The 25901-nt window shown below is 41.9% G+C and overlaps 1 protein-coding gene across 3 annotated transcripts in view; it reads right to left on the bottom strand.

The window, feature by feature from the left end:
- Positions 1-3406: 3406 nt before the first annotated feature.
- The window catches only part of LOC106589507 (ras-associating and dilute domain-containing protein), a 56832-nt gene continuing 34337 nt past the window's right edge, over positions 3407-25901 (bottom strand). Inside the window, exons 12-17 of one of the 3 annotated variants that reach the window (XM_014179579.3) lie at positions 20531-20795; positions 20258-20436; positions 19910-20054; positions 19525-19712; positions 18933-19379; positions 3407-5547 (exon numbers count right to left, since the gene is read on the bottom strand). In XM_014179579.3, the coding sequence (XP_014035054.3) occupies positions 5470-5547; positions 18933-19379; positions 19525-19712; positions 19910-20054; positions 20258-20436; positions 20531-20795 (1302 nt within the window). In that variant the 3' untranslated portion in view covers positions 3407-5469. Of the gene's footprint in view, positions 5548-13003; positions 14627-15199; positions 19380-19524; positions 19713-19909; positions 20055-20257; positions 20437-20530; positions 20796-25901 lie in introns of those variants that run through there. The other 2 variants (XR_014383035.1, XM_014179580.3) reach the window with 2 other exon arrangements.

Genomic DNA, 25901 nt, shown 5'->3' with positions numbered 1-25901 from the left:
GTGCTGACATGTCATGAATGCAGGGTCGTTGAATGAAACTTTCCAGTTGGAACTACGAAGTTCTGATAACTCCGATAGCATGTGAATGTCCCATAAAACTGCATAATGGCACCAAGAAAAAAAAAATCTACATTGAAATTGAGATTTTTCTTTTTAAAGTAAAAAAATGCCCTGGACTAAATGATTGTAAATTATTATAAACTCAGCAAAAAAAAAGAAACAGCCCTTTTTCAGGACCCTGTCTTTCAAAGATAATTCGTAAAAATCTAAATAACTTCACAGATCTTCATTGTAAAAGGGGTTAAACACTGTTTCCCATGCTTGTTCAATGAACCATAAACAATTAATGAACATGCACCTGTTGAACGGTCGTTAAGACACTAACAGATTACAGACGATAGGCAATTAAGGTCACAGTTATGAAAACTTAGGACACTAAAGAGACCTTTCTACTGACTCTGAAAAACACAGAAAGAAAGATGCCCAAGGTCCCTGCTCATCTGCGTGAACATGCCTTAGGCATGCTGCAAGGAGGCATGAGAACTGCAGATGTGGCCAGGGCAATAAATTGCAATGTACGTACTGTGAGACGCCTAGGACAGCGCTACAGGGAAACAGGACGGACAGCTGATCATCCTCGCAGTGGCAGACCATGTGTAACAACACCTGCACAGGATCGGTACATCCAAACATCACACCTGCGGGACAGGTACAGGACGGCAACAACAACTGCCACGAGTTACACCAGGAACGCACAATTCCTCCATCAGTGCTCAGTGCTCAGACTGTCCGCAATAGGCTGAGAGAGGCTGGACTGAGGGATTGTAGGCCTGTTGTAAGGCAGGTCCTCACCAGACATCACCGGCAACAACGTCGCTGGACCAGACAGGACTGGCAAAAAGTGCTCTTCACTGACGAGTCGCGGTTTTGTCTCACCAGGGGTGATGGTCAGATTCGCGTTTATCGTCGAAGGAATGAGCGTTACACCGAGGCCTGTACTCTGGAGCGGGATCGATTTGGAGGTGGAGGGTCTGTCATGGTCTGGGGCAGTGTGTCACAGCATCATCGGACTGAGCTTGTTGTCATTGCAGGCAATCTCAACGCTGTGCGTTACAGGGAAGACATCCTCCTCCCTCATGTGGTACCCTTCTTGCAGGCTCATCCTGACATGACCCTCCAGCATGACAATGCCACCAGCCGTACTGCTTGTTCTGTGCGTGATTTCCTGCAAGACAGGAATGTCAGTGTTCTGCCATGGCCAGCGAAGAGCCCGGATCTCAATCCCATTGAGTACGTCTGGGACTTGTGTGATCAGAGGGTGAGGGCTAGGGCCATTCTCCCCAGAAATGTCCGGGAACTTGCAGGTGCCTTGGTGGAAGAGAGGGGTAACATCTCACAGCAAGAACTGGCAAATCTGGTGCAGTCCATGAGGAGGAGATGCACTGCAGTACTTAATGCAGCTGGTGGCCACACCAGATACTGACTGTTACTTTTGATTTTGACCCCCCCTTTGTTCAAGGACACATTATTCCATTTCTGTTAGTCACATGTCTGTGGAACTTGTTCAGTTTATGTCTCAGTTGTTGAATTTTATGTTCTTACAAATATTTAAACATGTTAAGTTTGCTGAAAATAAACACAGTTGACAGTGAGAGGACGTTTCTTTTTTTGCTGAGTTTACAAACAAATGCCTGATTCCACTCAGCACTACTGAGGGAATGATGCTGTTACCTTAATGGAAAGCCAAGCATCTGTACAGACTCCAGGAAGAAACCAAGGGCAGTTGATGCTTTGTTGTTGGTTGCTGCACTGTGTACATGATCTACATGATATCATTATGAAACTGATTGTGTAATACAAAAGAATAAACACATGTATACAAAAACAGCTGGGCTGTTGTATAATTCAAACCCATTTTGAATAGAAAGCATTGGATTATCCACATTGAGTCAGACAAACATTACAAACTTCAAATACCATGGGAGATCAATCAGTTACCTTTCTTGAGAAGCCACCAAATATTACAAAGCCATATCTGTTGAAAGACCGTTTGACAGTTTTGTATACTTGTCAAAGCAGCAATCTTGCGGTAAAATACAACAGAGGCAGCATTGTATGGGCTATGAGTTATATGACTAAACGTGCACCCCTGAGCTGAAGGGGGTCTTAGCTTACCTGATCAACTTGTGGTTGGTGTTTACATGTATGAGGGAAAGAGGACCCCGAACAGTATGTTCTTCTGACAACACATCCAAGTCGTGCCATTCTTTCTTGTACTCCTGCAGCAGACACGATGCACTGAGTCCCACACTCAGGCTGCAGCATCGACACGATGCACTGAGTCCCACACTCGGATTCACTGGACTCGATGACCCAGTGCTTTCAGACGTTCTCTCACCATCCTAATTGTGGTGAACTTGTCTTGATTGTGTCCACCAGATTGTCCAGCTCCTTGTCTATCATTTGGCTGTATGTTCCCCTCACCATGATACCATATTCCTGCATTGGTCAGTTTGTGTTGAGATGCCAAGCAGTTGCAAGGTACAGGCAGATCCATTTCAATCAGCTGTCAAAGGTGCTGTTCTGACAATCAGTTTTGGATGTCCCATTTCGCCATCCAACTCAACAACAATGGATGGGGCACATGTTTCTTCAATTTCAGCATTGACTAGACTATACAGGTTGAAAAGACCCTGCACTACCTTTTGAGGCAAGTCTACCTGATTTGCTAGTGAGCTGATAAATATAAGAAAATTGAAAAAAATAGTAATTATGTCAACCAAACAGCTGGTATCAGGCAAGATTTGGTCTAGACTTCAGGTATTGGAATAACTATTTAGGGTTGTCACTTTTCTCTCACATACCAATCTTTCACTACGGCTGGCAGTGGCTAGCTGTAACGTCTTGTGACTCCTTCCATTTTACACTTTTTTTATTTTACCTTTATTTAACTAGGCAAGTCAGTTAAGAACATTCTTATTTACAACAATGGTCTTGGAACAGTGGGTTAACTGCCTTGTTCAGGGGCAGAACGACAGTTTTTTCCTTGGCAGCTCGGGGATTCGATCTAGCAACCTTTTGGTTTCTAGATCAAAGGCTACCTGCCACCCCGTGACTGCTCTAACCACTAGGCTACCTGCCGCCCCGTGACTGACTTCAAAATTGTCAGTCACGGGTCAATAATGAATGGATATTATAAGCATGTCTATCTAATACATTTAATGACAAACCATCTAACTACTTATATAAACATATTAATTACCTGTTGCACAACGTTCGGCGCAGGTAAATGGTTCGCCATGTTCAGAACATGCAGACACAGGGGGGAAGATTTGGTGCGTAGTGGTGATGTCAGATCGTCTAATTAAGTAGGCAATAGAAAAAAAGCCTGTATCATTTATTTGTCTTTTATTTTTATTTTTTATTAACAACAAATCAATACAGGAAGTACATGTGGGAACATAAGTATATATAAATAATATACAAAGGATAATTGGGCTAGGGGGTACAATATCACATTACACAAGGACCTTAAGGGACATACATACACTTAGATTTCTAACAGCTTTTTTTGTTAGCAGAGTATTTAATTGTCTTACAAAAAGAAATTGAACTATATTTTAAGGTAAGAAAATGTGGTGTATTGTTTGTAAATTTACATTTGTGAATATGACATTTGGCCAAAAGAATAATGAAATGAATTACATAAAATTGTTTCAGTTTATTTCTATCGTAGGTAAATAATCCAAGCAGTACATCTCTCCACATTAGTGTAAAATCTTCATAAATGTGTTGAATTATAAATCTACTGATGTCTTGCCACAGTTTCCTTACATGAATACAATGCCAAAAAAGATGCAACACCATTTCTGGGTGGTCATTACAAAAGAACAATTTGAGTTTGTTTTCCTTAAACTTCTTCATATGGTGGTTGGCAAGATAATATTTATGAACAATTTTAAAAGGAAACTTCCTTAATTTTGTTAATAAGTAGGTATGTGTGTGGTGTTGGGGTTCGTTCCTTGTTCCTTGTCAATCATTGGCTCATTGCATTAGCATTCAGACAATATCTTTAATTAAATCATTAAAAAACCTTTATTAATGCAATTGCAGACAGATGTTGACAACAGGAACATAGCACGCATGTTTCCGAGTAAGTTCTGAAAAATAGAAAAGGGTCCGAGTTGTTTTATTAATCCTACAGTCATATATCTAAGTGATGTCACTGCCTACGTCATTACCTTCTACTCATGAGACCAAAACCATGCCTACCCAGCTATATACATTTATAGTGGAATGCCTACACAGCTATATAACTTTATAGTGGAATGTCTGACTAGTCTCTTATCTCTTACACTCCCCTGCAGAGTTCTGTCTCACAGTCACACATTTCTCAGACAGTTTCTTTATAAGAGGCAGAGATTAGAAAGGACTGTGGAACAATAAACCTTTATAATGAATATATATATTGTTAATCTGTAGTCTAGGACCCCATAAATGTAAGGAGGGAGGGGTCTTATAACCCCTTCTATTAATACAACATAAGCATAATCAATTATTATAATACATCAAACATTTGGTACAGTCTGTCGTGTCTTTGGCTATGCCGGATTAAGTGATATGACATGCTATTCAATAAAATAATTTCTCTGTAATTCATATTACCTGATTAAGCTAAGCAGGTGAATGTAATTAACTAGAAAGTCGGGGCACCACAAAATAATGTTTATAGAGCTGTTATCTTCCGAATAAACTCTTAAAGACCTAGTCATCTTTTACATCAATAGCAGTCAATATTTAATCGTCACTTTATTCAATCTCATCTGAAAGTTGTAAATTCTTGGTTATCTTCACGAACCCTGGCTAACAAGTTGAATTAACAATACAAAATTTGGTTTAATTATTTAGTTACTAAATACCTAAATAATCACACAGAATTACATCTACACAGAATGGATCATACATTGATTACAAATTATGTCATAAAGAAAACGTCCCTGGTGGACGGAACAGATATGACAGCTGGTTACACAAAGAGAGGGGGGTTGGGTTTGAGTGAAAGAACGGGAAGACTGAGTAACAAAGGGAGAAGCTATGCTATCGTAAATACAGTATCTTATGCATTCTAAATTACCGCCCATTTGAAAAGGAAAATGCAATAAATATTTACTCTGAGCTGTGCTTTGGTAGATTGTAGATGGGAGGCCGGGTGGTCCAGCATGGATCTCTGGTCCTCTGAAGACCGTGTAGTGGTGAACTGGAGCGTGGTAGAATGGATACTCTGTCCGTCCTCTCCTAGCCCACGTTTAGCGGGCGGAGGGGGTAGCACTTCTTTAGTGAATAAGAGTTCAAAGTTCATACCAAGTTGCCATACTTTATGCTCATGCTATATTCTGGCTGGTATAGTCGAAATTCATCCTTCCGGCATGTAGGTCGTCACCTTCACATTGAAATTCGATGCCAATTGCGTTAGGTTCTTGCTGATGTTGGCTTAGTTCTGTAGGTGGTCTTTGTCCTTTCAACGTGGGGATGGTAAGTCCTCACGTCCTTGGAACAGAAAGATACATTTTCGTCAAGGGGCTTATATAGGATTGGAGACAGGGCTGTGTTTCATAGTTTACAACCCATGTCTGTTCACTTGGGCGGGGCCTCTGAGTGAGCAGAGTGGTGTTCTTCTGACAAACTGTTCTCTCATTAAGAAGCTAAAAATTACATTTCATCTTTTCACAAATAGTTTCATATTTAAACATTTAAATTGCACAACAATTCCATGTGAATCTGATAACTAGAATGTGTAGATTTTCCAAGATACAGTTTATGTCGTCCTATCATCAGTAATCATGTCTCAGACACCAACTGAACTGACATCATATTCATTAAGTCCCAACGCATATTTTCAACTGGTTGGATTACCGAAATATGGTTCCGTTTCCCATCATTTGATGTCACCAGACTCTCTATGTTAACAAAGGGATTTTCAATACTCACATCGGTAGAGTAGAGAGAGGAAAAAGGGGAAAGGTATTTATGGGGGTCATAAACCTCCCCCAACAGGCCAGCGTCATGACAAGCTCCTATCATGACCCCAAGGTGAACCAGACAGTGGCAACATCCAAACTTTTTTCTAACAGATATTATCAATCAAACCATTCCAATAATGCATGACATAAGGTATAGATACAACATCCTGGTGAAACAAGGTTCGTATCGCTCTGTTGTTGAATGGACCAAAAGAGAAACAAATATTTCCTACTGATGAGTCAAGAGGGTTAATGGAAGGTAGGCTCTGAGGGTCAGGTCTTGACAGGTTCCTGAATAATAAATAAACACCTGAGGGAATGGCATCTAAAACAATTGCAAAATCTTTAAGTGTTACAGGGACCTTGTAAAGTAATTCCTTATAACTAAGTAAAAAACCCTCTGCATTGACAAGTTGGATCACCAATAGGATATTATTTCGGAACCAATACTCTAAAAACAAAAGTATTTTTATACAATATATCCTGATTATTCCATATATAATATCTGTGTGGAGAAAAATTATGCTTATAAATTAAAGGTCCATGACAAGAAAACCTGCCGATGAAAAGCAGAAAGTTTCACTGGAACTTCGTCAATATTATAATTGCAAACCAACATGAAGCTAAGGCCACCAAAAATAGAGAAGACATGATGAGGAATAAAATTCCACATAGAAGTGGGTCTAATTAGGGACTGTTTTATCCAATTTATTTTAAAAGTGTTATTTAAGGTAGTAAAGTCCAGAAAATTCAGCCCACCATACTCATAAGTGTTCATTACAACAGCTTTCCTAATGTAATGGGTACGGTTTCTCCACAGAAAGTTGTAAAGCATCTGGTCTATCTCCTTGCTTATTTTACTGTCAAGATATAACAATAGAGCGCCATATGTTAGCCTAGAGATACCGTCAGCCTTGGTTATTAGGACTCTTCCTTTTAAAGATAAGTCCCTCTGTAGCCATTGTTTTAGCTTCTTCTGGGTTTTTTAATAAGAGGGTTAAAATGTAGTAAGCCTCTAGACTTCTGATCCTTAGTAATGGTTATGCCTAAATATGTCATTTCTTCTTTTACTGGAATACCATAATATGAAGGTGTCACACAATCTTTGACTGCCATGAGTTCACATTTATTAAATGTTAAGATATAGACCAGACACTTTGGAAAGGATTGTATCACATTGATCGATATGGGAATTTGGTTAGCATCTTTCAGAAAAAGTGTAGTATTGTCAGCCAGCTGGCTTATAATAATTTCTTTACCAGCTATGGAAATACCTTGTACAGGACTATTATTTAAATAATTTGTAAGAAGTTGGGTGATTAATAAAAACAGATACGGGGAGATAGGACAACTTTGCCTAATTCCTCGCTTTAACTCAAATCTAGGTGAGGTGCCATACTTCAATTTGATAAAGCTGTTACCATTTGTATGGAGTCTTAAAAGCCTTATAGAAAAAAATCCCAAAGCCAAATTTCTCAAGGGAGTGGAAGAAGAACTGATGCTCTACTGTGTCAAATGCTTTATAAAATCTAAAAAATAAAATGAAGCTATCCTCCGTTATTAGGTCTAAGTAGTCAAGTATGTCTAATACTAGTCTGATATTGTTAGAAATATGTACAGTTGAAGTCGGAAGTTTACATACACTTAGGTTGGAGTCAATAAAACTCGTTTTCAACCACTGCACAAATTTCTTGTTAACAAACTATACTTTTGGTAAGTCGATTAGGACATCTATTTCGTGCATGATGTCAGGGCTTTGATATCATGGCTTTAGAAGCTTCTGATAGGCTAATTGACATCATTTGAGTCAATTGGAGGTGTACCTGTGGATGTATTTCAAGGCCTTCCTTCAAACTCAGTGCCTCTTTGCTTGACATCATGGGAAAATCAAAAGAAATCAGCCAAGATCTCAGAAAAAAAATGGTAGACCTCCACAAGTCTGGTTCATCCTTGGGAGCAATTTCCAAACGCCTGAAGGTACCACATTAATCTGTACAAACAATAGTACGCAAGTATAAACACCATGGGACCAAGCAGCCGTCATACCGCTCAGAAAGGTGACGCGTTCTGTCTCCTTGAGATGAACGTACTTTGGTGCGAAAAGTGCAAATCAATCCCAGAACAACAGCAAAGGACCTTGTGAAGATGCTGGAGGAAAAAGGTACAAAAGTATCTATTTCCACAGTAAAACTAGTCCTATATCGACATAACTTTAAAGGCTGCTCAGCAAAGAAGAAGTCACTGCTCCAAAACCGCCATAAAAAAGCCAGACTACGGTTTGCAAATGCACATGGGGACAAAGATCGTACTTTTTGTAGAAATGTCCTCTGGTCTGATGAAACAAAAATAGAACTGTTTGGCCATAATGACCATCGTTACGTTTGGAGGAAAAAGGGGAAGCTTGCAAGCAGAAGAACACCATCTCAACCGTGAAGCACGGGGGTGGCAGCATCACGTTGTGGGGGTGCTTTGCTGCAGGAGGGACTGGTGCACTTCACAAAATAGATGGCATCATGAGAAGGAAAATTATGTGGATATATTGAAGCAACATCTCATGATTAAAGCTTGGTTAAAGCGTGGTCGCAAATTGCTCTTACAAATGGACATTGACATTTGGACATGGACATTTGCCACAACATTCCAAAGTTGTGGCAAAATGGTTTAAGGACAACAAAGTCAAGGTATTGGAGTGGCCATCACAAAGCCCTGACCTCAATCCTATAGAACATTTGTGGGCGGAACTGAAAAAGTGTGTGCAAGCAAGGAGGCCAACAAACCTGGCTCAGTTACACCAGCTCTGTCAGGAGGAATGGGCCAAAATTCACCGAAATGATTGTGGGAAGCTTGTGGAAGGCTTCACAAAACGTTTAACCCAAATTAAACAATTTAAAGGCAATGCTACCAAATACTAATTGAGTGTATGTAAACTTCTGACCAACTGGGAATGTGATGAAAGAAATAAAAGCTGAAATAAACCATTCTCTCTACTATTATTCTGATATTTCACATTCTTAAAATTAATTGGTGATCCTAACTGACCTAAAACAGGGAATTTTTACTAGGATTAAATGTCAGGAATTGTGAAAAACTGAGTTTAAATGCATTTGGCTAAGGTGTATGTAAACTTCCGACTTCAACTGTGTGTTCCTCATAAAGCCTGACTGTGTTTCATCAATTATTGCATCCAGGACTTCTATAATTATTTTTGCAAGTAGTAAGGCTAATATCTTATAGTCCTAATTAAGAAGACAAATTGGACGCCAGTTATCGATGAGCAGCACTTCTTTTTTTAGGCTTAGGTATCAGTGTTATTAACCCCTACTCATTGTAGGAGGGGGAACATTGTTTTTAATACTCTCTAAAAATACTTCAAATAGGAAGGGAGCTACTTGTTCAGAAAATAATTTCTAAATTCTGAAGGTATTCCATCAACACCTGTGATTTATTGTTCTTTAGATGTTTGATAGACTCTATAATCTCTTCAAATTTGATGGGTTCATCACACTGTTTAGATTCTGTGTCACTGATAAAGTGAACATTATTCAGTGAGTCAAAAAAAATATCTGTGTATTCCTGACAGTATGTAGAGCTATACAATTTCCTGTACAATTTGCTACAGTATTTAGCAATTCATTTTTGGTCATCTGTAATAACACCATCAATGTTTAACTTATGGATAGTGTTATTTTTAGAGTGAAATTTCTCAAGTCTAAAGAAATAGGATGAATTCTGTTCTCCCTCCTCAATCCATTTTTTCCTAGATCTAATAAAGGCTCCTTCTGCTTTTCATCTATATAAATTATCCAGTTTATTTCATCTATATAAATTATCCAGTTTATTTCATCTATATAAATTATTCTCTCTCTCTCTCATATATATATATATATATATATATACTGCTCAAAAAATAAAGGGAACACTTAAACAACACATCCTAGATCTGAATGAAAGAAATAATCTTATTAAATACTTTTTTCTTTACATAGTTGAATGTGCTGACAACAAAATCACACAAAAATAATCAATGGAAATCCAATTTATCAACCCATGGAGGTCTGGATTTGGAGTCACACTCAAAATTAAAGTGGAAAACCACACTACAGGCTGATCCAACTTTGATGTAATGTCCTTAAAACAAGTCAAAATGAGGCTCAGTAGTGTGTGTGGCCTCCACGTGCCTGTATGACCTCCCTACAACGCCTGGGCATGCTCCTGATGAGGTGGCGGATGGTCTCCTGAGGGATCTCCTCCCAGACCTGGACTAAAGCATCCGCCAACTCCTGGACAGTCTGTGGTGAAACGTGGCGTTGGTGGATGGAGCGAGACATGATGTCCCAGATGTGCTCAATTGGATTCAGGTCTGGGGAACGGGCGGGCCAGTCCATAGCATCAATGCCTTCCACTTGCAGGAACTGCTGACACACTCCAGCCACAAGAGGTCTAGCATTGTCTTGCATTAGGAGGAACACAGGGCCAACCGCACCAGCATATGGTCTCACAAGGGGTCTGAGGATCTCGTCTCGGTACCTAATGGCAGTCAGGCTACCTCTGGCGAGCACATGGAGGGCTGTGTGGCCCCCCAAAGAAATGCCACCCCACACCATGACTGACCCACCGCCAAACCGGTCATGCTGGAGGATGTTGCAGGCAGCAGAACGTTCTCCACGGTGTCTCCAGACTCTGTCACGTCTGTCACATGCTCAGTGTGAACCTGCTTTCATCTGTGAAGAGCACAGGGCGCCAGTGGCGAATTTGCCAATCTTGGTGTTCTCTGGCAAATGCCAAACGTCCTGCACGGTGTTGGGCTGTAAGCACAACCCCCACCTGTGGACATCGGGCCCTCATACCACCCTCATGGAGTCTGTTTCTGACCGTTTGAGCAGACACATGCACATTTGTGGCCTGCTAGAGGTCATTTTGCAGGGCTCTGGCAGTGCTTCTCCTGCTCCTCCTTGCACAAAGGCGGAGGTTGCGGTCCTGCTGCTGGGTTGTTGCCCTCCAACGGCCTCCTCCACGTCTCTTGATGTACTGGCCTGTCTCCTGGTAGAGCCTCCATGCTCTGGACACTACGCTGACAGACACAGCAAACCTTCTTGCCACAGCTCGCATTGATGTGCCATCCTGGATGACCTGCACTACCTGTGCCACTTGTGTGGGTTGTAGACTCCGTCTCATGCTACCACTAGAGTGAAAGCACCGCCAGCATTCAAAAGTGACCAAAACATCAGCCAGGAAGCATAGGAACTGAGAAGTGGTCTGTGGTCCCCACCTGCTGAACCACTCCTTTATTGGGGGTGTCTTGCTAATTGCCTATAATTTCCACCTGTTGTCTATTCCATTTGCACAACAGCATGTGAAATTTATTGCCAATCAGTGTTGCTTCCTAAGTGGACAGTTTGATTTCACAGAAGTGTGATTGACTTGGAGTTACATTGTGTTGTTTAAGTGTTCCCTTTATTCTATATTATCCAGTTTATTTAATCATATATATATATATATATACACACACACTGCTCCATTGCCTTATTGCTATTATAAACTGGTTACCAACATAATTAGAGCAGTACAAATAACTATTTTGTCATACCCGTGGTATACAGCCAAACAGCATTCATGGCTCCAACCAGCCAGTTTATAAAAATACATGCAGTATTACCTTGCTCTGAGCATGCACATTGGAGCACTGGAGGGTTGTATGGAGCCAAAAAGGTGCCAAAAGGTTGAACGTATGTATCATTAGGATCCATACGTAAAGAAAATCCATTCGTAAATTGTTAGGATCGTAAGAAAAGCCATGAGTGAAAGGTAAATGTGAAATTTCATCAGCAAATGACATCTAGCTAGCTGGCTAACTAACTAGCTTACACACAGTTGATCTCGGCTCGTGGCATATGATAGCTAGCGTTACCTAGTTAGTTAGCTCACGTCACTGACAAAATGACACATTGTTGTGCAAGGAGTAAGCGTGTCTAGCTAGCCACTGTTGAAGTACCAATTACAGTTATGGTAATGGTTAGCTAGCAAGGAGGATGAAATATCTCAAAGGAGAAAGTTTACTGTCCACAAGGTCGCCCTAGTCAAGGACCCACAATGCAGTACCTAGGTATAGTAATAAGTTATTGATTGGCGTTATTAGTTTTTCTAATGAGTTATCAAAAAGTAGCTAAGTTAGCTAGCTAAGTAGCCTAACACAAGTTTAACTGACATCAATAATAACCTCGTCACTCTGTCTTCGGGTTCTACAAATAAATGACATAATGGAGAGGCTTCAGACCAGCCTCTTGCGGGTGGTCAATTACCCAGCAATCGATTTAGACTTTTTGGAATTCACCTGCAATCAAGAGCTCACTTTCATCAGTGCCGTGTCTAACGTCAGTCACATCCCTGAATATGTTTTAGGACCTTTGATGGAACTGCTGAACCGTGTCAGAGGTTGAGAAGATGATGTACCTTAAGATGAGCCACTACACCTGGAGCAAGGACGAACCGGTAGGCCCAGACACATTGTACCTTAGAGCCAGCTCCAGGAACCGTTTGCCCAGTTTTTGCCAGGAGAAAGCATTGCACAAGTCCTTGGTGTGTCAGAACGCACTGTTGCCAGACGTATGAGAAAGAACGATCTATCAGTCCAGGGATCATCCTCTCAATGGCCGACGAGGAAATCAAATCCAACATGCCCCATGCAGACTAGAGAGTTGTGAAGGGAGCTTGCTCGCCCAGGGCCAATGTGCACAGTGGGCAAGGGTAAAGGCATCAATGCATCGAATCGTCAGCCAGGGTTATCCTTTGGATGACCAACATGGGTTGTGTTGTCCGACGAACATAGTCGGTGGCTGGGCCCCAGGAAGTTATGCATATAGACACCAACCACAAACTGATTAGTTTTCGAAACAAATCTAACACATGAATGTGTGTCTTTGTTTTAAATGAACGAAATGTTTTTAGAATTATGTGATATTGTGCTGGTGCATAAAAGTCCTTCATTTAAAGATTCAGACGTTTTATTAGACCCAATCCAATGTAGACTTTCAGAACTCATTACTATTGAAGATTCATTTGGCATGAAAAATACAAGTCACCAGTAGACAAGTGTAATATCTTGTACGTAACATGAAATTCTGAGGCTGAATATGCCGTATACTGAATTCTCTCATGCTTTGTTGTTTAACATTTTAAATGAGTCAAGTCAATGTGCTTATACATAGCAGCTGATATTTACGTAACATCTGCCCAGTTTGTTGAAAGTGTTTTAACATCAAAGTAGTGGCCCTTTAGTATGGATTAGTTTCTTTCCTTGCCAAATTGATTTCTAATAGTAATAATGACACATTCTACAAGTCTACATTGGCTCAGACCATCAGTAGACAAGTGTAATGATATCTTGTATTTAACATAAGTATTTCTGAGGCTTAATATGCAGTGCATTCCCACATACGATGCTTTAACATTTTAAACTTGAGTAAACTTTATATGTACTTGTACACTGTTCTCGAAGATGTGGATGTCAATTAAGGCAGCCCTCCGCACCTCTCTGATTCAGAGGGGTTGGGTTAAATGCGGAAGACACATTTCAGTTGAATGCATTCAGTTATACAACTGACTAGTATCCCCCTTTCCCTTTACGTAGCAGCCAAAACTTACATAACTTGTCCAGTTTGTTGAATATTATTGCATAAAAAAATTCCAATGTATACTTGTAGAATTTTCATTACTATTGGAGAATTATTTGGCAATTAAAGACATCAGGAGTCTAGAGGTGAAATGACAGCTTGTATTTAACATACACATTTTTGGGCTAAATATGCAGAGCACTGGATTCTCACAGGATGCACTCTGTTTAAAATGTTAACTTCAAGTCAGCATTAAATGTACTAATACATAACATCTAGGGTCTGATAGCCCATACAGACTATTAATTAGAAAAATGACATTTTTTGATGCTTACGTATAGCATTCCCTTTGAATTCTAAATCCAGCCATAGACCAATTTAACTTTCCTTGACTTGCCCATTCAATGTACACGTTTCAGATAAACTGGAACAATTTCAAAAAACAACAACAGCCGGAGTAAGGGTAAGATTTGCAGTCTGTACTGATAAACTGCATGAGGGCTTATTTTACTTATAGTAAAATGTACTATGCTAAAGTTACCTGGCATAGGAACAATGGATGACAAACTGTGGCCAGATAAGCTGGCAGCAAATAACAAATGAAACATTTTAATGCCTCAAAACATGTCACAGTAACCTACTGGATTCAATTTGCCATTTGAAACATTGTGAAACCCTTGGCCACCATAGCAAATTGCCTGTGTGAAAACATGCTTACATTCCGCATAGGTTCTCATGTGTGCAGTTGGTAACATGTCAGTTTTTGAACAAACACGTACTGTAGGAAAACACAAACTGTGTCTAGGGTTGCACACAAGACAGTCATGAACAAACAAGACAGTCATGAACAAACAAGACAGTCATGACCAAAGAGGGACGTTGATGATAAAATCACTCCTTTCTCTTGGTCGTAAGGACACGTGGGCTTGGCCACTCAACCCTGCATGACAGATGGGATGGTTACTCGCTCATATTGTTGTTTGCCTTCCATTGGTCCTGAAAGACAAGATTAATTCATTGCTGGCTCATATGCATAGTGTTTACTGTGGTGGGTTTTTGCTTTGTCATTATGGGGTATTGTGTGTAGATTAATAAGGGGGAAAAAACAATTTAATCAATTTTAGAATAAGGTTGTAACATAACAAAATGTGGAAAAAGTCAAGAGGTCTGAATACTTTCCGAATGCACTGGGTGTATGTATGTATGTATGTATGTATGTATGTATGTATGTATGTATGTATGTATGTATGTATGTATGTATGTATGTATGTATGTATGTATATATATATGGGATTGGAAATTATGCAATTACATTGATGGAAGCCACAATCTATCTGCAATATTAAAGCTGATCTACCTCCTAAAAATATATATACAGTATATTCCAACACTTCATTGTGGCATTGTGCATTGTCAGGCACTTACAGTTGAAAGTTTAGGCTAACACACATGATTGCATAGCCGTTGTCACAAATACAGTTACAGTTCTATGAAATGTAATGAAATACAGTTTGAGTTTCAATGAATGATTAAGGTAATTAGTAAGAGATAAAAAGCTTGAGAGCATACCACAGCCTCTGCATAAAGTTACTGTGAAACAAAGGTAAATAAAATCCCTTTTTCTCAGTTATACACTGAGCAGTTACTGCCTTTTTGCTTGGTAGGGCAGAATACTCCTGTGCCCTCTGGGAATATTATAACCACATCAATTAATGATTCATAAAATGTTTAATGATTCATTTCCTCTGTATTGAAGAGCTGGATAAGTATCTCCATATTAGAGACTGAAGAGCTGGATGCATGCCATGAAATCAGTGTAAAATATGACCATAGTGCACTTGCTTATTTTCAAAAAACTATTGTGTCAAAAGTACAGCCTGTCCTGAAAGTGCACTTCATTGCTTGTCCTGGAAGTGAACTTGATGAAGCCCACTCAGCATTTAGTGATGGTTAGTGTACTAAGTGCTGACACTCGCCTCCATGTCACCTGCTCTCCCTGCCCTGTCGGCATCCTCGTGCTCTCTCTCTCCTTCTCCCTCCCTCTCTCCTTCTCCCTCTCTCCTTCTCCCTCCCTCCTTCTCCCTCCCTCTATCCTTCTCTCTCTCCCTCCCTCTCCTTCTCTCTCTCCTTCTCTCTCTCCCCCCCTCTCTCCCTCTCTCTCTCCCTCCCTCTCTCTACTCTGAACACACCAGAGTGAACATGAAATAAATATTATCTGTAAACTAATGATTATAAAGAATGTTGATACACATATGGAGGCCAACAGGAGTCTGTCTGTACATTAGGATTAGACTGTTGTGATGTCATTATTCGTAACCAACTAACTACAGGTCAATTGCAATGATGGGCCTGGAGCAACATTAATTATGATGTCGTAGGAACAACACTAACACGGCGATATCAGATCGTGCAAATATTGGTGGTTAAGACTATTTAACTATCAATATTTGCACGATCTGATATCGCCATGTTAGTGTTGTTCCTAAAACATAATTAAAGTTGCTCCAGGACCATCATTGCAACTGACGTGTAGTAAGTTGGTTACCCCAGTCCAAAGACAGAATATTCCCCTGCCCCCCACCCATTGACCTAACCCTAACCTCAGTGAGCCCTGTGCCCAAACCTAACCTCAGTGAGGTCTGTGCCTAAACCTAACCTCAGTGAGGTCTGTGCCTAAACCTAACCTCAGTGAGGTCTGTGCCTAAACCTAACCTCAGTGAGGTCTGTGCCTAAACCTAACCTCAGTGAGGCCTGTGCCTAAACCTAACCTCAGTGAGGTCTGTGCCTAAACCTAACCTCAGCTGTGCCAATATTAATTATGTGTTAGGAACAACACCAACACGGTGATATCAGTTCAGTCATCAGTATTTGCTCCTTTACTCACTCACCTCCATGTCACCTGCTCTCCCTGCCCTGTTGATCAGGAATGGATTACTAACGATTTCTGATCTGAATGGCAATGATTATTATATCCAGAAACATTGACTCAATAAAGACATTAACGTTAGTTGAATACGCCCGCGTGAGTACCATTTTTGATCGCTGGGTGAATGTGACTTATGAACTTTCCAGGTGAGTTAGTATGATAGCTAACGTTAGTGATTGTTGATTGATTAGCACTCGCAAATCGGCCCGTTTTTACCAAAAACGTTTGTTTCCACACCATGCAATTACTGACACTTTTTTGCAAAATATTTATTTCCACAATTACAGTTCCGCGCAAAATGACGTGTTGACGTTAAAATCGTCACAATCGACAGTGAAATAGCCTACGTAACACTCATATTACATTCTAGTTTTCCACTTGTTAATACATTTGAAAGTAATGAAATAGAAAGACAGTACAGTGTTTGACATCGATTATCTGTACCCACAACAGTCGAGCAACGGCTTCTGCTGGGGTACGGCAACTCCACTTGGACAAGCCACACGCAGAACTGCAGTACACAGTAATACTAGAACCGGTAGTAATAATAATGGCAATTTGTTAAGTTATAATTATGATTACATTTGCTAATGATTATTTCGGACAGCGGTGCGTGGTTGCCTGCCTTAGCATAGCACCAAAAAAAAGTTGTTCTATTTTTTATATCAATACGTTGGGGGAGGGGGGGGGGGGACATTTTGAGCATATTTGAAAAATTGGGCGGGAGGTGTCCCCCCCAATACATATTATAATTACGGCCCTGGTGCATGTAAACCTTACTCACTGTGACATGAGGTTATTTCCTCATGTTCATGAGTTTCATGAACATCGAAATTGCACTTAGTTCCAGACCACCAGGAGGCAATGTCTGACACAAAATACACTTCCAGAGACCGAGTGGCCAAACAATGCATACCAAAAGCAGTCCATTTGCATCCTCTCATGTCTACTAATTACCTCAAAAATGCAAACCCAGATAAAAACCCAGTCCTAAAAGCTCTTACCTATCTGTTATTTTTAAGAAAACAAACAGTTCTCAGACCACCATGCTGGACTATTGGACCCAGGTGTGGAGGAGAATGTATAGAACATCATACAATTATATATGACAAAACCTGTTTTTTAGGGCAGATAGAGGAAATGATAAAAATGGCTACTCCTGTCATCTGAGCTTCATTGATTTGACCTTGGACCTTGTTGTTTTTTCTCTGAGTGAGTTATCTCAGATAGCCATCAGGGCTACCAGGGAGGTCTAAAGTGAATGTTTTCAGAATGAGTTATTACCTAAAGATGAACCTCACCAAGGTTAAGGCCAGTCACTCAGACAGCACAAACACCACTGGTCCTGGAAAGCTGCAGGATGTTTCAGATGGGTCAGAATAGAGAAGAGTACACTTTTGGAATGATCTAAAATTACACTTTGGTTTGTTCAACCTATTCTATTCAGTTTGTCTGAAATCAAATAAAGAATTTTTCAGATCAATGTGATTTTTGGAATTGAATGAAAGCTTCTTAATTGCTTTCAACACCTCATGGCATGTGCATTGAAAAGCAGTGGGGGCAATGTAGCGGCGGCAGCCAATCAGAAGAGTTGGAGGTGTTGTTTATTGGGGGTGTGGCTTTCAGTTTGTTATTTTTGTCCACCCGTGAGATTGAATGTCATTCCAGTTAATCTGGTCTATTTGGATTTGTTTTTCCAATTTAAACCTGAATACTGCCAGCTTCTGTAAAGATACTGCCATAAGTGCACATGAAACTAAACAGCCTGATAAGATGTCTGCGATAAGGTAGCCATAGTCAGTTATGATATTGTGGTAAGTAAATGTAGCCTAGTGGTTAAGAGTGTAGGGACAGAAACTGAAGGCTGGTTTGAATCCCTGAGCCAACTAGGTAAAAAAAATCTGTTCATGTTCTTTTGTGCAAGGCACTTAACCCTAATTGCTCCTGTTAGTTGCTCTGGATAAGACAATCCAATTGTTTGTAACTCCCAGGAGGACTACAAAGGAAAGAAATCTGTATTAAGTGTGTGTCACCCTTGCCCTCTCTCATGTGTGTATGCACGCATGCACGCATGCACATTGTGTATGAGCATCTCTGAGCTGCATTAGTTGTTCCCTTGGCGTGGCCAGTAGGTTGACATTAGGTTGTATTTGTTATTTATTAGGTTTAACGAAAGGGGAAAAGTAGACTTGAAATATAGGTTTGGTAATAATCAAATATAACTGTTGGCATTGAATTATATATTTGGTTTCAACAAATGTAGTTTTTTTTTTCAAATGAGAATTAATTTACTTGTAATCAGTTGAAGTATTTTTTGGGGGGGTTGATCCAAATAGTACTTTTTTTTAAGTGTATATCATCGTCTCTGTCACTCACCCTTGCATCCACCAGAGCCAATCCCAGTCCTCTATCTCCTCTCTGTAGCTCTAGAGTAAACACCTCTTCATCCTCCTGATGCTCAGTCTCTGGTTCAACCAGCTCCAGGCTGTGGGGGGTGTTAGGAGGGGTGAGGAGGCAGGAGGGGTCCAGGGCAGACCTCCTCTGGGTGAGGGGGCTTAGGTCTGTCTCTCTGAACTGGAGCTCCAGGCTCTTCAGCTTCTGGGTCAGTAGGGCCCCACAAGAGTTCAAATCACTTGGGGGAGAAGGGCTTTGCTGGGGGGGAAAGGGCGTAGATAATTGAGAGGGGGGTGATGGGGGAGAGGGGCTGGGGAGAGAGGCCAGAGGTAGGACCTTCTCTACGGGGGGGGATTTGAGAGACTCCAGGGAGGCCTTTGGGAGAGTTGCCATTTTTGTCAGCTTGGCTTCCGTGGGAACAGCATAATCCTGTGGGAGTTCCAGAACAAAGCATATGAGTTCTAAAAGAGTTCTAGAACAAAATAGTTCCACAAAAAAGTAGTAAACCAGTATCATATAGATATAAACCCATGTCTAATTAATTCAAGCAACAGTTGTGAACCAAATGTGTTACCTGTTGCGTGTGCATATGACTGAAGTTCCCTGGTGACTCTTTGACAGACAGGTTGCTGATAAACTCCTGAAGCCTCCTGAGCTGTCCAGCCAGACCTGAGTCTGTCACCTCTTCCCCGAGCCCCAGGCTGAAACCAGAGCTGGGCAGCACCAGGGGAGGGTGGCTGTCAAAACTCTCCAGGATATCAGCTAGTGAGAGGAGGGCAAGAGGGGTTAAGAGAAAGTAAATCAAAGGATCATGTAGCACAAATATCATGTAGTCATCATGTGTCTATGTTGCTGGTTTGCTTGTCTCAGTTTGAAATGGCAACAGTGAAAAAACAAAGCCACAAAACAAGCCAGACGTTTACTATAGTGGACTAACAGCAGACAATCAACCAACTGACCGGTGTTCTGTGTAGCTAGTTGATCCTCATCAGAAGGGGCCCAGTGTGGGGGCCAGGGTGTGGCTGGGCTGTAGCCTCTCAGCAGGTGGTGGAGCTGGGCTGGACTCAGACTGGGGAACGCACACCGCAGGGACTCCCAGGAGGACTACAGGGAAAATGTGTGTGTGGAGGGGTGAGTGTGTGTGTGTCACCTCCTCTCTCCCGTGTGTGTGTGTGTGTGTGTGTGTGTGTGTGTGTGTGTGTGTGTGTGTGTGTGTGTGTGTGTGTGTGTGTGTGTGTGTGTGTGTGTGTGTGTGTGTGTGTGTGTGTGTGTGTGTGTGTGTGTGTGTGTGTATGAGCGTCTCTGACCTGCATTAGTTGTTCCCTTGGAGTGGCCAGTAGGTTGACAGCAGAGGAGAGTGTGTGGAGATGTTCCACAACTAAGTCACCCAGTCCAGATCCAGATCCTTGGGCCCAGTCCAGTAGCAGGTCTAGGTTAGCGCTGATATGGACCCCTCTGGACCACTGGTAGAATTCATCCTCTGAACCTTCACTCACAAAAAGATCAGTGTTAATGACGTAGAAAGAGAATGTGTGTGTGTGTGTGTGTGTGTGTGTGTGTGTGTGTGTGTGTGTCCTCACCTCTCTCCATGAGTGTGTTGAACAGTGAAGCATTGATGAAGTAGAAGAGATAGGCCAGGAGCTGAGAGGAGATCTCATGGTGGAGCTGACAGTCCTGTAGCAGTCTGCTGGTCTCTGTCAGGACCTCCAGAACCTGGTCTGTCTCTCCAGGGACCTGCACACCACTGCTATCCAGGAACGTCTCATTTTGCTCGGGGAGAAGCAGCCCACTGCTCCCCCTGAATGGGTCACTGTCCAGCAAACTAGGCAGAATTGGGTACAGAGTCTAGATGGGATACAAAGACAAGATACTGTATATACAATATAACAAATTATACCGCTCCCCCTGCAGCAGAATGGTTTCGCTGTGAATGTGGGTGTTTGACCAGAGATGAGGTCTGACAGAGAGAGTAGTGGGAGACTAGACTACAGTTAATGTCTGCAGCCACTCTCTCTCTCTTATTTCTTCTCAGCCAAAAGCCCCCTTTCTTCTGCTCTACAGGGCAGGCTAGCTATGACAATGATAGCTTTGTTCTGGCTAATTGTAGTCAGACAGAACAAGCCCCCCCCCCCCCCCACACCCATCCCTGTCCCTCAGCACTCTCCTCTCCCCCACCCCACCCCTCTTCCCAATCTCACTTGGCACTGGAAACACCAGCCAGCGAGCTCCGTGGATTGACATTCCTACAGAGCTGAATATGTATTGTGAAAAAAGCCTGTGAATCTGGCTTGTGTGGGCTTGGCATGATAAACTGCTGAGTGGTACAGTACAGAAACTCTGAGTGACTTCCTCTCCTTCACATCCCTTTACAGTATAGTACAGCAGTATAGTGACTATATATCTCCATGCTTATTGCTCTGGTTTATTAGCCTATATACTGTACATTCATGAGTCCTAAGCCGTTGCATATATCAGCGTAACGTTTCCCATGACATCCAAACAGGAGACACTGGAAATCAGGAGAAATAGACCCAAACAATGTGTCCATGTTTTCATTTGGAAAATGTAGCTCATCACCAGATGCCCAACAAAACAATGACCCACCCTCAACATGTTCCAGTGTTTCACTGTAATGCCACATGTAGCCATGGCACTTATCATGCCCTGTAGGCTGAGAGTGTGTGTGTGTGTGTGTGTGTGTGTGTGTGTGTGTGTGTGTGTGTTCATGCCAGGTCCTCCTCTGGGACCGGACGATCACCAGAAGAGGCTTTTGTTTTCCAGCCCACACCAGCATCTGTTTCCCCTACACCAGATGGAATGGCACGACATGATCCCAACATCAGCACACACACTTTCATTTCTGTTATTATAGCTTTAGACAGACCATTCAGCTCTGTTTGGTTTACATTTGAATTTGCTCAGAAAACGGTAGCACATGCACAGTACAGGCCCACATGCAACACACCCACACCCACCCACCCACCCAGACCAGACCAGTAGTCTCAGAACGGTGTGACAAAGGAGAGTATTGAGAGGGAGAATATAAATTCTGAGCTCCTGTCTCTTGAACACCCCCCCACAGACACGCACACACACACCTTGACACATAGTCACACATATAGGCAGCCCTCGATAAACACCCTTTTCCTATCAAAAATAACCCTGGCTGCCATACAAAGATGAATAGAGATCTGTGAAGAAGTGGGGCTTTGAGAAGCTTTCCCCATGAATGTTAGCCTGGCGCACACACACACACACACACACACACACACACACACACACACACACACACACACACAAGCACACACAGCTCGCCTCTGCTGCTAACACATTCCTAGCATTGTTTGGTCCAGTCCAACTGTCAGAACTAACTGGCGCTCTAGTCCTGACATATATGATCGATGAGGAGATCTACATCCAGAGAAACCCACCAACCACACAATCACCAGAACTACAGAGCTCTGCACAGCTCTAGGAGCAACACAATCACCAGAACTACAGAGCTCTGCACAGCTCTAGGAGCAACACAATCACCAGAACTACAGAGCTCTGCACAGCTCTAGGAGCAACACTAGCTTAGAACCACACAATCACTAGGACTACACAGCTTGAGTAGGATCATGAGCTCAAAACAGAGATTTCGAGGATAGATTTGGAAAAAGGAATCATGAGACACACCAATAAACCACTAGATTTACATGAATTTAGATATAGCAATAAGTATTACATTGTCATCCATGAATGAACATACATGACCTAAACATCTGGAAAACCTCAGGATCGTATGACTCAAATGCATCCCAGCACAGCAGAAATGGATACTGAGGCCAGGTAGTTCACAGACTGGACAGCCATTTCCTTCTGCATTGTGCAAAAATATGTAAACCACAAACTTATCTAGAGTGTTGTGTGTTGGGGCTGTGTCGCAGAGCATCATGGAAGTTGTGTGTGTTGAGATGATCACGTTTCAGATAAATGGTTGACCTGTATTCCTGTCTCCCGTCTCATCATTATTGAATTGTTATAAAGATGTGGTTATGAAACCCAGGTGACATAACAAAAGATTGACGACGAGTAAGTCTGAACCTACAGCAACTATTCTGTCCAGAAGATGTTGGTTTTTAGAAGTTTAAAACTTATTTTCCGTGGTACTGGCTCTATGTTACCACAGTGTATTGCTAGCAGAGGCACGTGAATAGTCGAGCTAGCTAAGAGAGAAAGTTAGCGTCGTCATGAACGGCAGAAAAGGATTCAAGATGGACGTCGTAGAAGGAAAACAAAGAGATTAAAATGGGAGGGATATACAGTAAAGGAAATAACATTTATTCAACTGTGAAGACAAACTCTGGAATTAAAAACTGCTAAATGAGCTAACTTGAGGATGAAAAGTCAGTGAGTGAAGTGAATGAAGATCACGTGACTGAGGAAAATGTGGTTGAGGACAATATTTAAGTGAGCGATAATCAGGAGCCTATTGAGAAATGAAAAATGTCTGGAATTGTTTGAAACGTTGGACAGCTTGATGAAAGTGTTGAGCAGTGGAGCTCATAACAAATGGTTTGAATATTTTATTGTAAATTACATTGATGAGGACAAAATTGTGCAATTTGTTTTGTTTGTGTTACGGGGCCAAAGACATTAGTTTACTATGCAGCCTGCTACAGGGGAAAGGGGAAGCACAACGGAAGCACGTGCCTTCATTTTTCAGTTGTACCTCTCTGAATCAGAGAGGTGCGGAGGGCTGCCTTAATCGACATCCACGTCTTCGGCGCCCGGGAAACTGTGGGTTAACTGCCTTGCTCAGGGGCAGAACAACAGATTTTTTACCTTGTCAGCTCTAACCACTAGGTTACCTGCTGCCCCTACAGCCAGTCAGGTCAGGTAATAAGACGTATGGGGATATTGTGGAAATACTGAAAGGACACGTTTCACCAAAACCACTAGTTGCTTAAAGGTTTAGGTTCCACAGAAGAAATCCGGAAGAGGGAGAATCAGATGACAATGCTTTGCTGCTGCATTAAATAAACTATCAGAGTTTATTGATGACAACATTAGAGACAGACTAGTATGTGGGCTACAGAGTGAAGCTACACAAAAGAGACTATTGACTGAAAGTAATCTGACCTTGTCAAGAGCCATTGAAGGTCAGTGTGTCCATGGAACTAGCTGCTAAAGAGGCTCAGCACTTGAGTTCATCAGGAAAAGTGCACAGAGTTGGAACTGAAAATCCCAGATAGAGAAATGAAGGCACATGCTTCCGCTGTGGCACGGGGGGACATCAGGCTGGTGTAAGGACATGGATTGCCGAGCCTGTGTTAAAAAAGGACCTCACTGAGCGAGCGTGCAGAAACAAAAAGAGAAAATGTCAAAGACTGAAAAGAAGAAAGAAACATTCCAACAAAAGGAAAAAGAGACATGTTCACGCTTTTGAGCAAGAGACCACTGAGATGAATGACTCATCCGACGAGGAAGTCGAACTGAATATACGGACTGTGGCAGGGCTACTATGTCTCTCAGTTGCTAGAGGCAACCAGTGCATATGGAGATAGACACAGGGGCAGTTGTATCTCGTGTCAGACACAGTCTACAAAAAGACAAACACTTTCCACTTCAACAAGTACACATCGTGTTAAAGACTTACACAGGTGAATCTGTCGCCGTGAGAGGCATCACTGAGGTCACTGTTTAGTTAAATGGACAAACTGAAAAGTTCCCACTCTACGTTGTGAAAGGGGACTATTCATCACTACTGGGCAGTTTGTGAATCACACTGGATTGCAATGACACATGGAGACACAAGCGGCCATCTTAAATAAACATGTACAAGTCTTTAATGGAGAGCTGGGTAGCATGAAAGACATTACAGCAGGGGTGTCAAACATACTGTCCATGGTGTGGTTTGAGTAAAATATATATTAAAAGAAAGTATTCAGTATTCTTTTTCCAAATTTTATTATGCTACAGCCTTATTCTAAAATTGATCAAATATATACTTTTCTCATCAATCTACAGACAATTCTTGCAAATGTATAAAAAAAAAAACCCGGACAAATCACATTTACGTAAGTATTCAGACCCTTTACTTAGTACTTTGTTGATGCAACTTTGGCAGCGATTACAGCCTTGAGTCTTCTTGGGTATGACGTTACAAGCCTGGCACACCTGTATTGGGGGAGTTTCTCCCGTTCTTCTCTGCAGATCCTCTCAAGCTCTGTCAGGTTGGATGGGGAGTGTTGATGCACTGCTATTTTCAGGTCTCTCCAGAGATGTTCGATCGGGTTCAAGTCCGGCCTCTGGCTGGGCCACTCAAGAACATTCAGAGACTTGTCCCGAAGCCACTCCTGCGTTGTCTTGGCTGTTCGCTTAGGGTCATTGTCCTGTTGGAAGCTGAACCTTTGCCCCAGTCTGAGGTCTTGAGCGCTCTGGATCAGTTTTCCATCAAGGATCTCTGTACTTTGCTCTGTTCATCTTTCCTTTGATCCTGACTAGTCTCCCAGTCCCTGCTGATGAAAAACATCACAGCATGATGCTGCCAACACAATGCTTCACCGTAGGGATGGTTCCAGGTTTCCTCCAGATGTAACGCTTGGCATTCAGGCCAAAGAGTTCAATCTTGGTTTCATCAGACCAGAGAATCTTATTTCTCATGCTCTGAGAGTCTTTACGTGCCTTTTGGCAAACTCCAAGTGGGCTGTCATGTGCCTTTTTCTGAGGAGTGGCTTCCGTCTGGCCACTCTACCATAAAGGCCTGATTGGTGGAGTGCTGCAGAGATGGTTGTCCTTCTGGAAGGTTCTCCCATCTCCACAGAGAAATTCTGGAGTCCTGTCAGAGTGACCATCGGGTTCTTGGTCACCTCTCTGACCAAGGCCCTTCTGCCCCGATTGCTCAGTTTGGACAGGCGGCCAGCTCTAGGAAGAGTCTTGGTGGTTCCAAACTTCTTTAAGTTAAGA

Source organism: Salmo salar, chromosome 28 (genome assembly GCF_965601325.2).
Source record: "Salmo salar chromosome 28, fSalSal1, whole genome shotgun sequence".
Taxonomy (NCBI): Eukaryota; Metazoa; Chordata; class Actinopteri; order Salmoniformes; family Salmonidae; genus Salmo; species Salmo salar.
The sequence above is the reverse complement of the archived record's forward strand: the minus strand, read 5'-3'. Positions and strand labels throughout refer to the sequence as shown.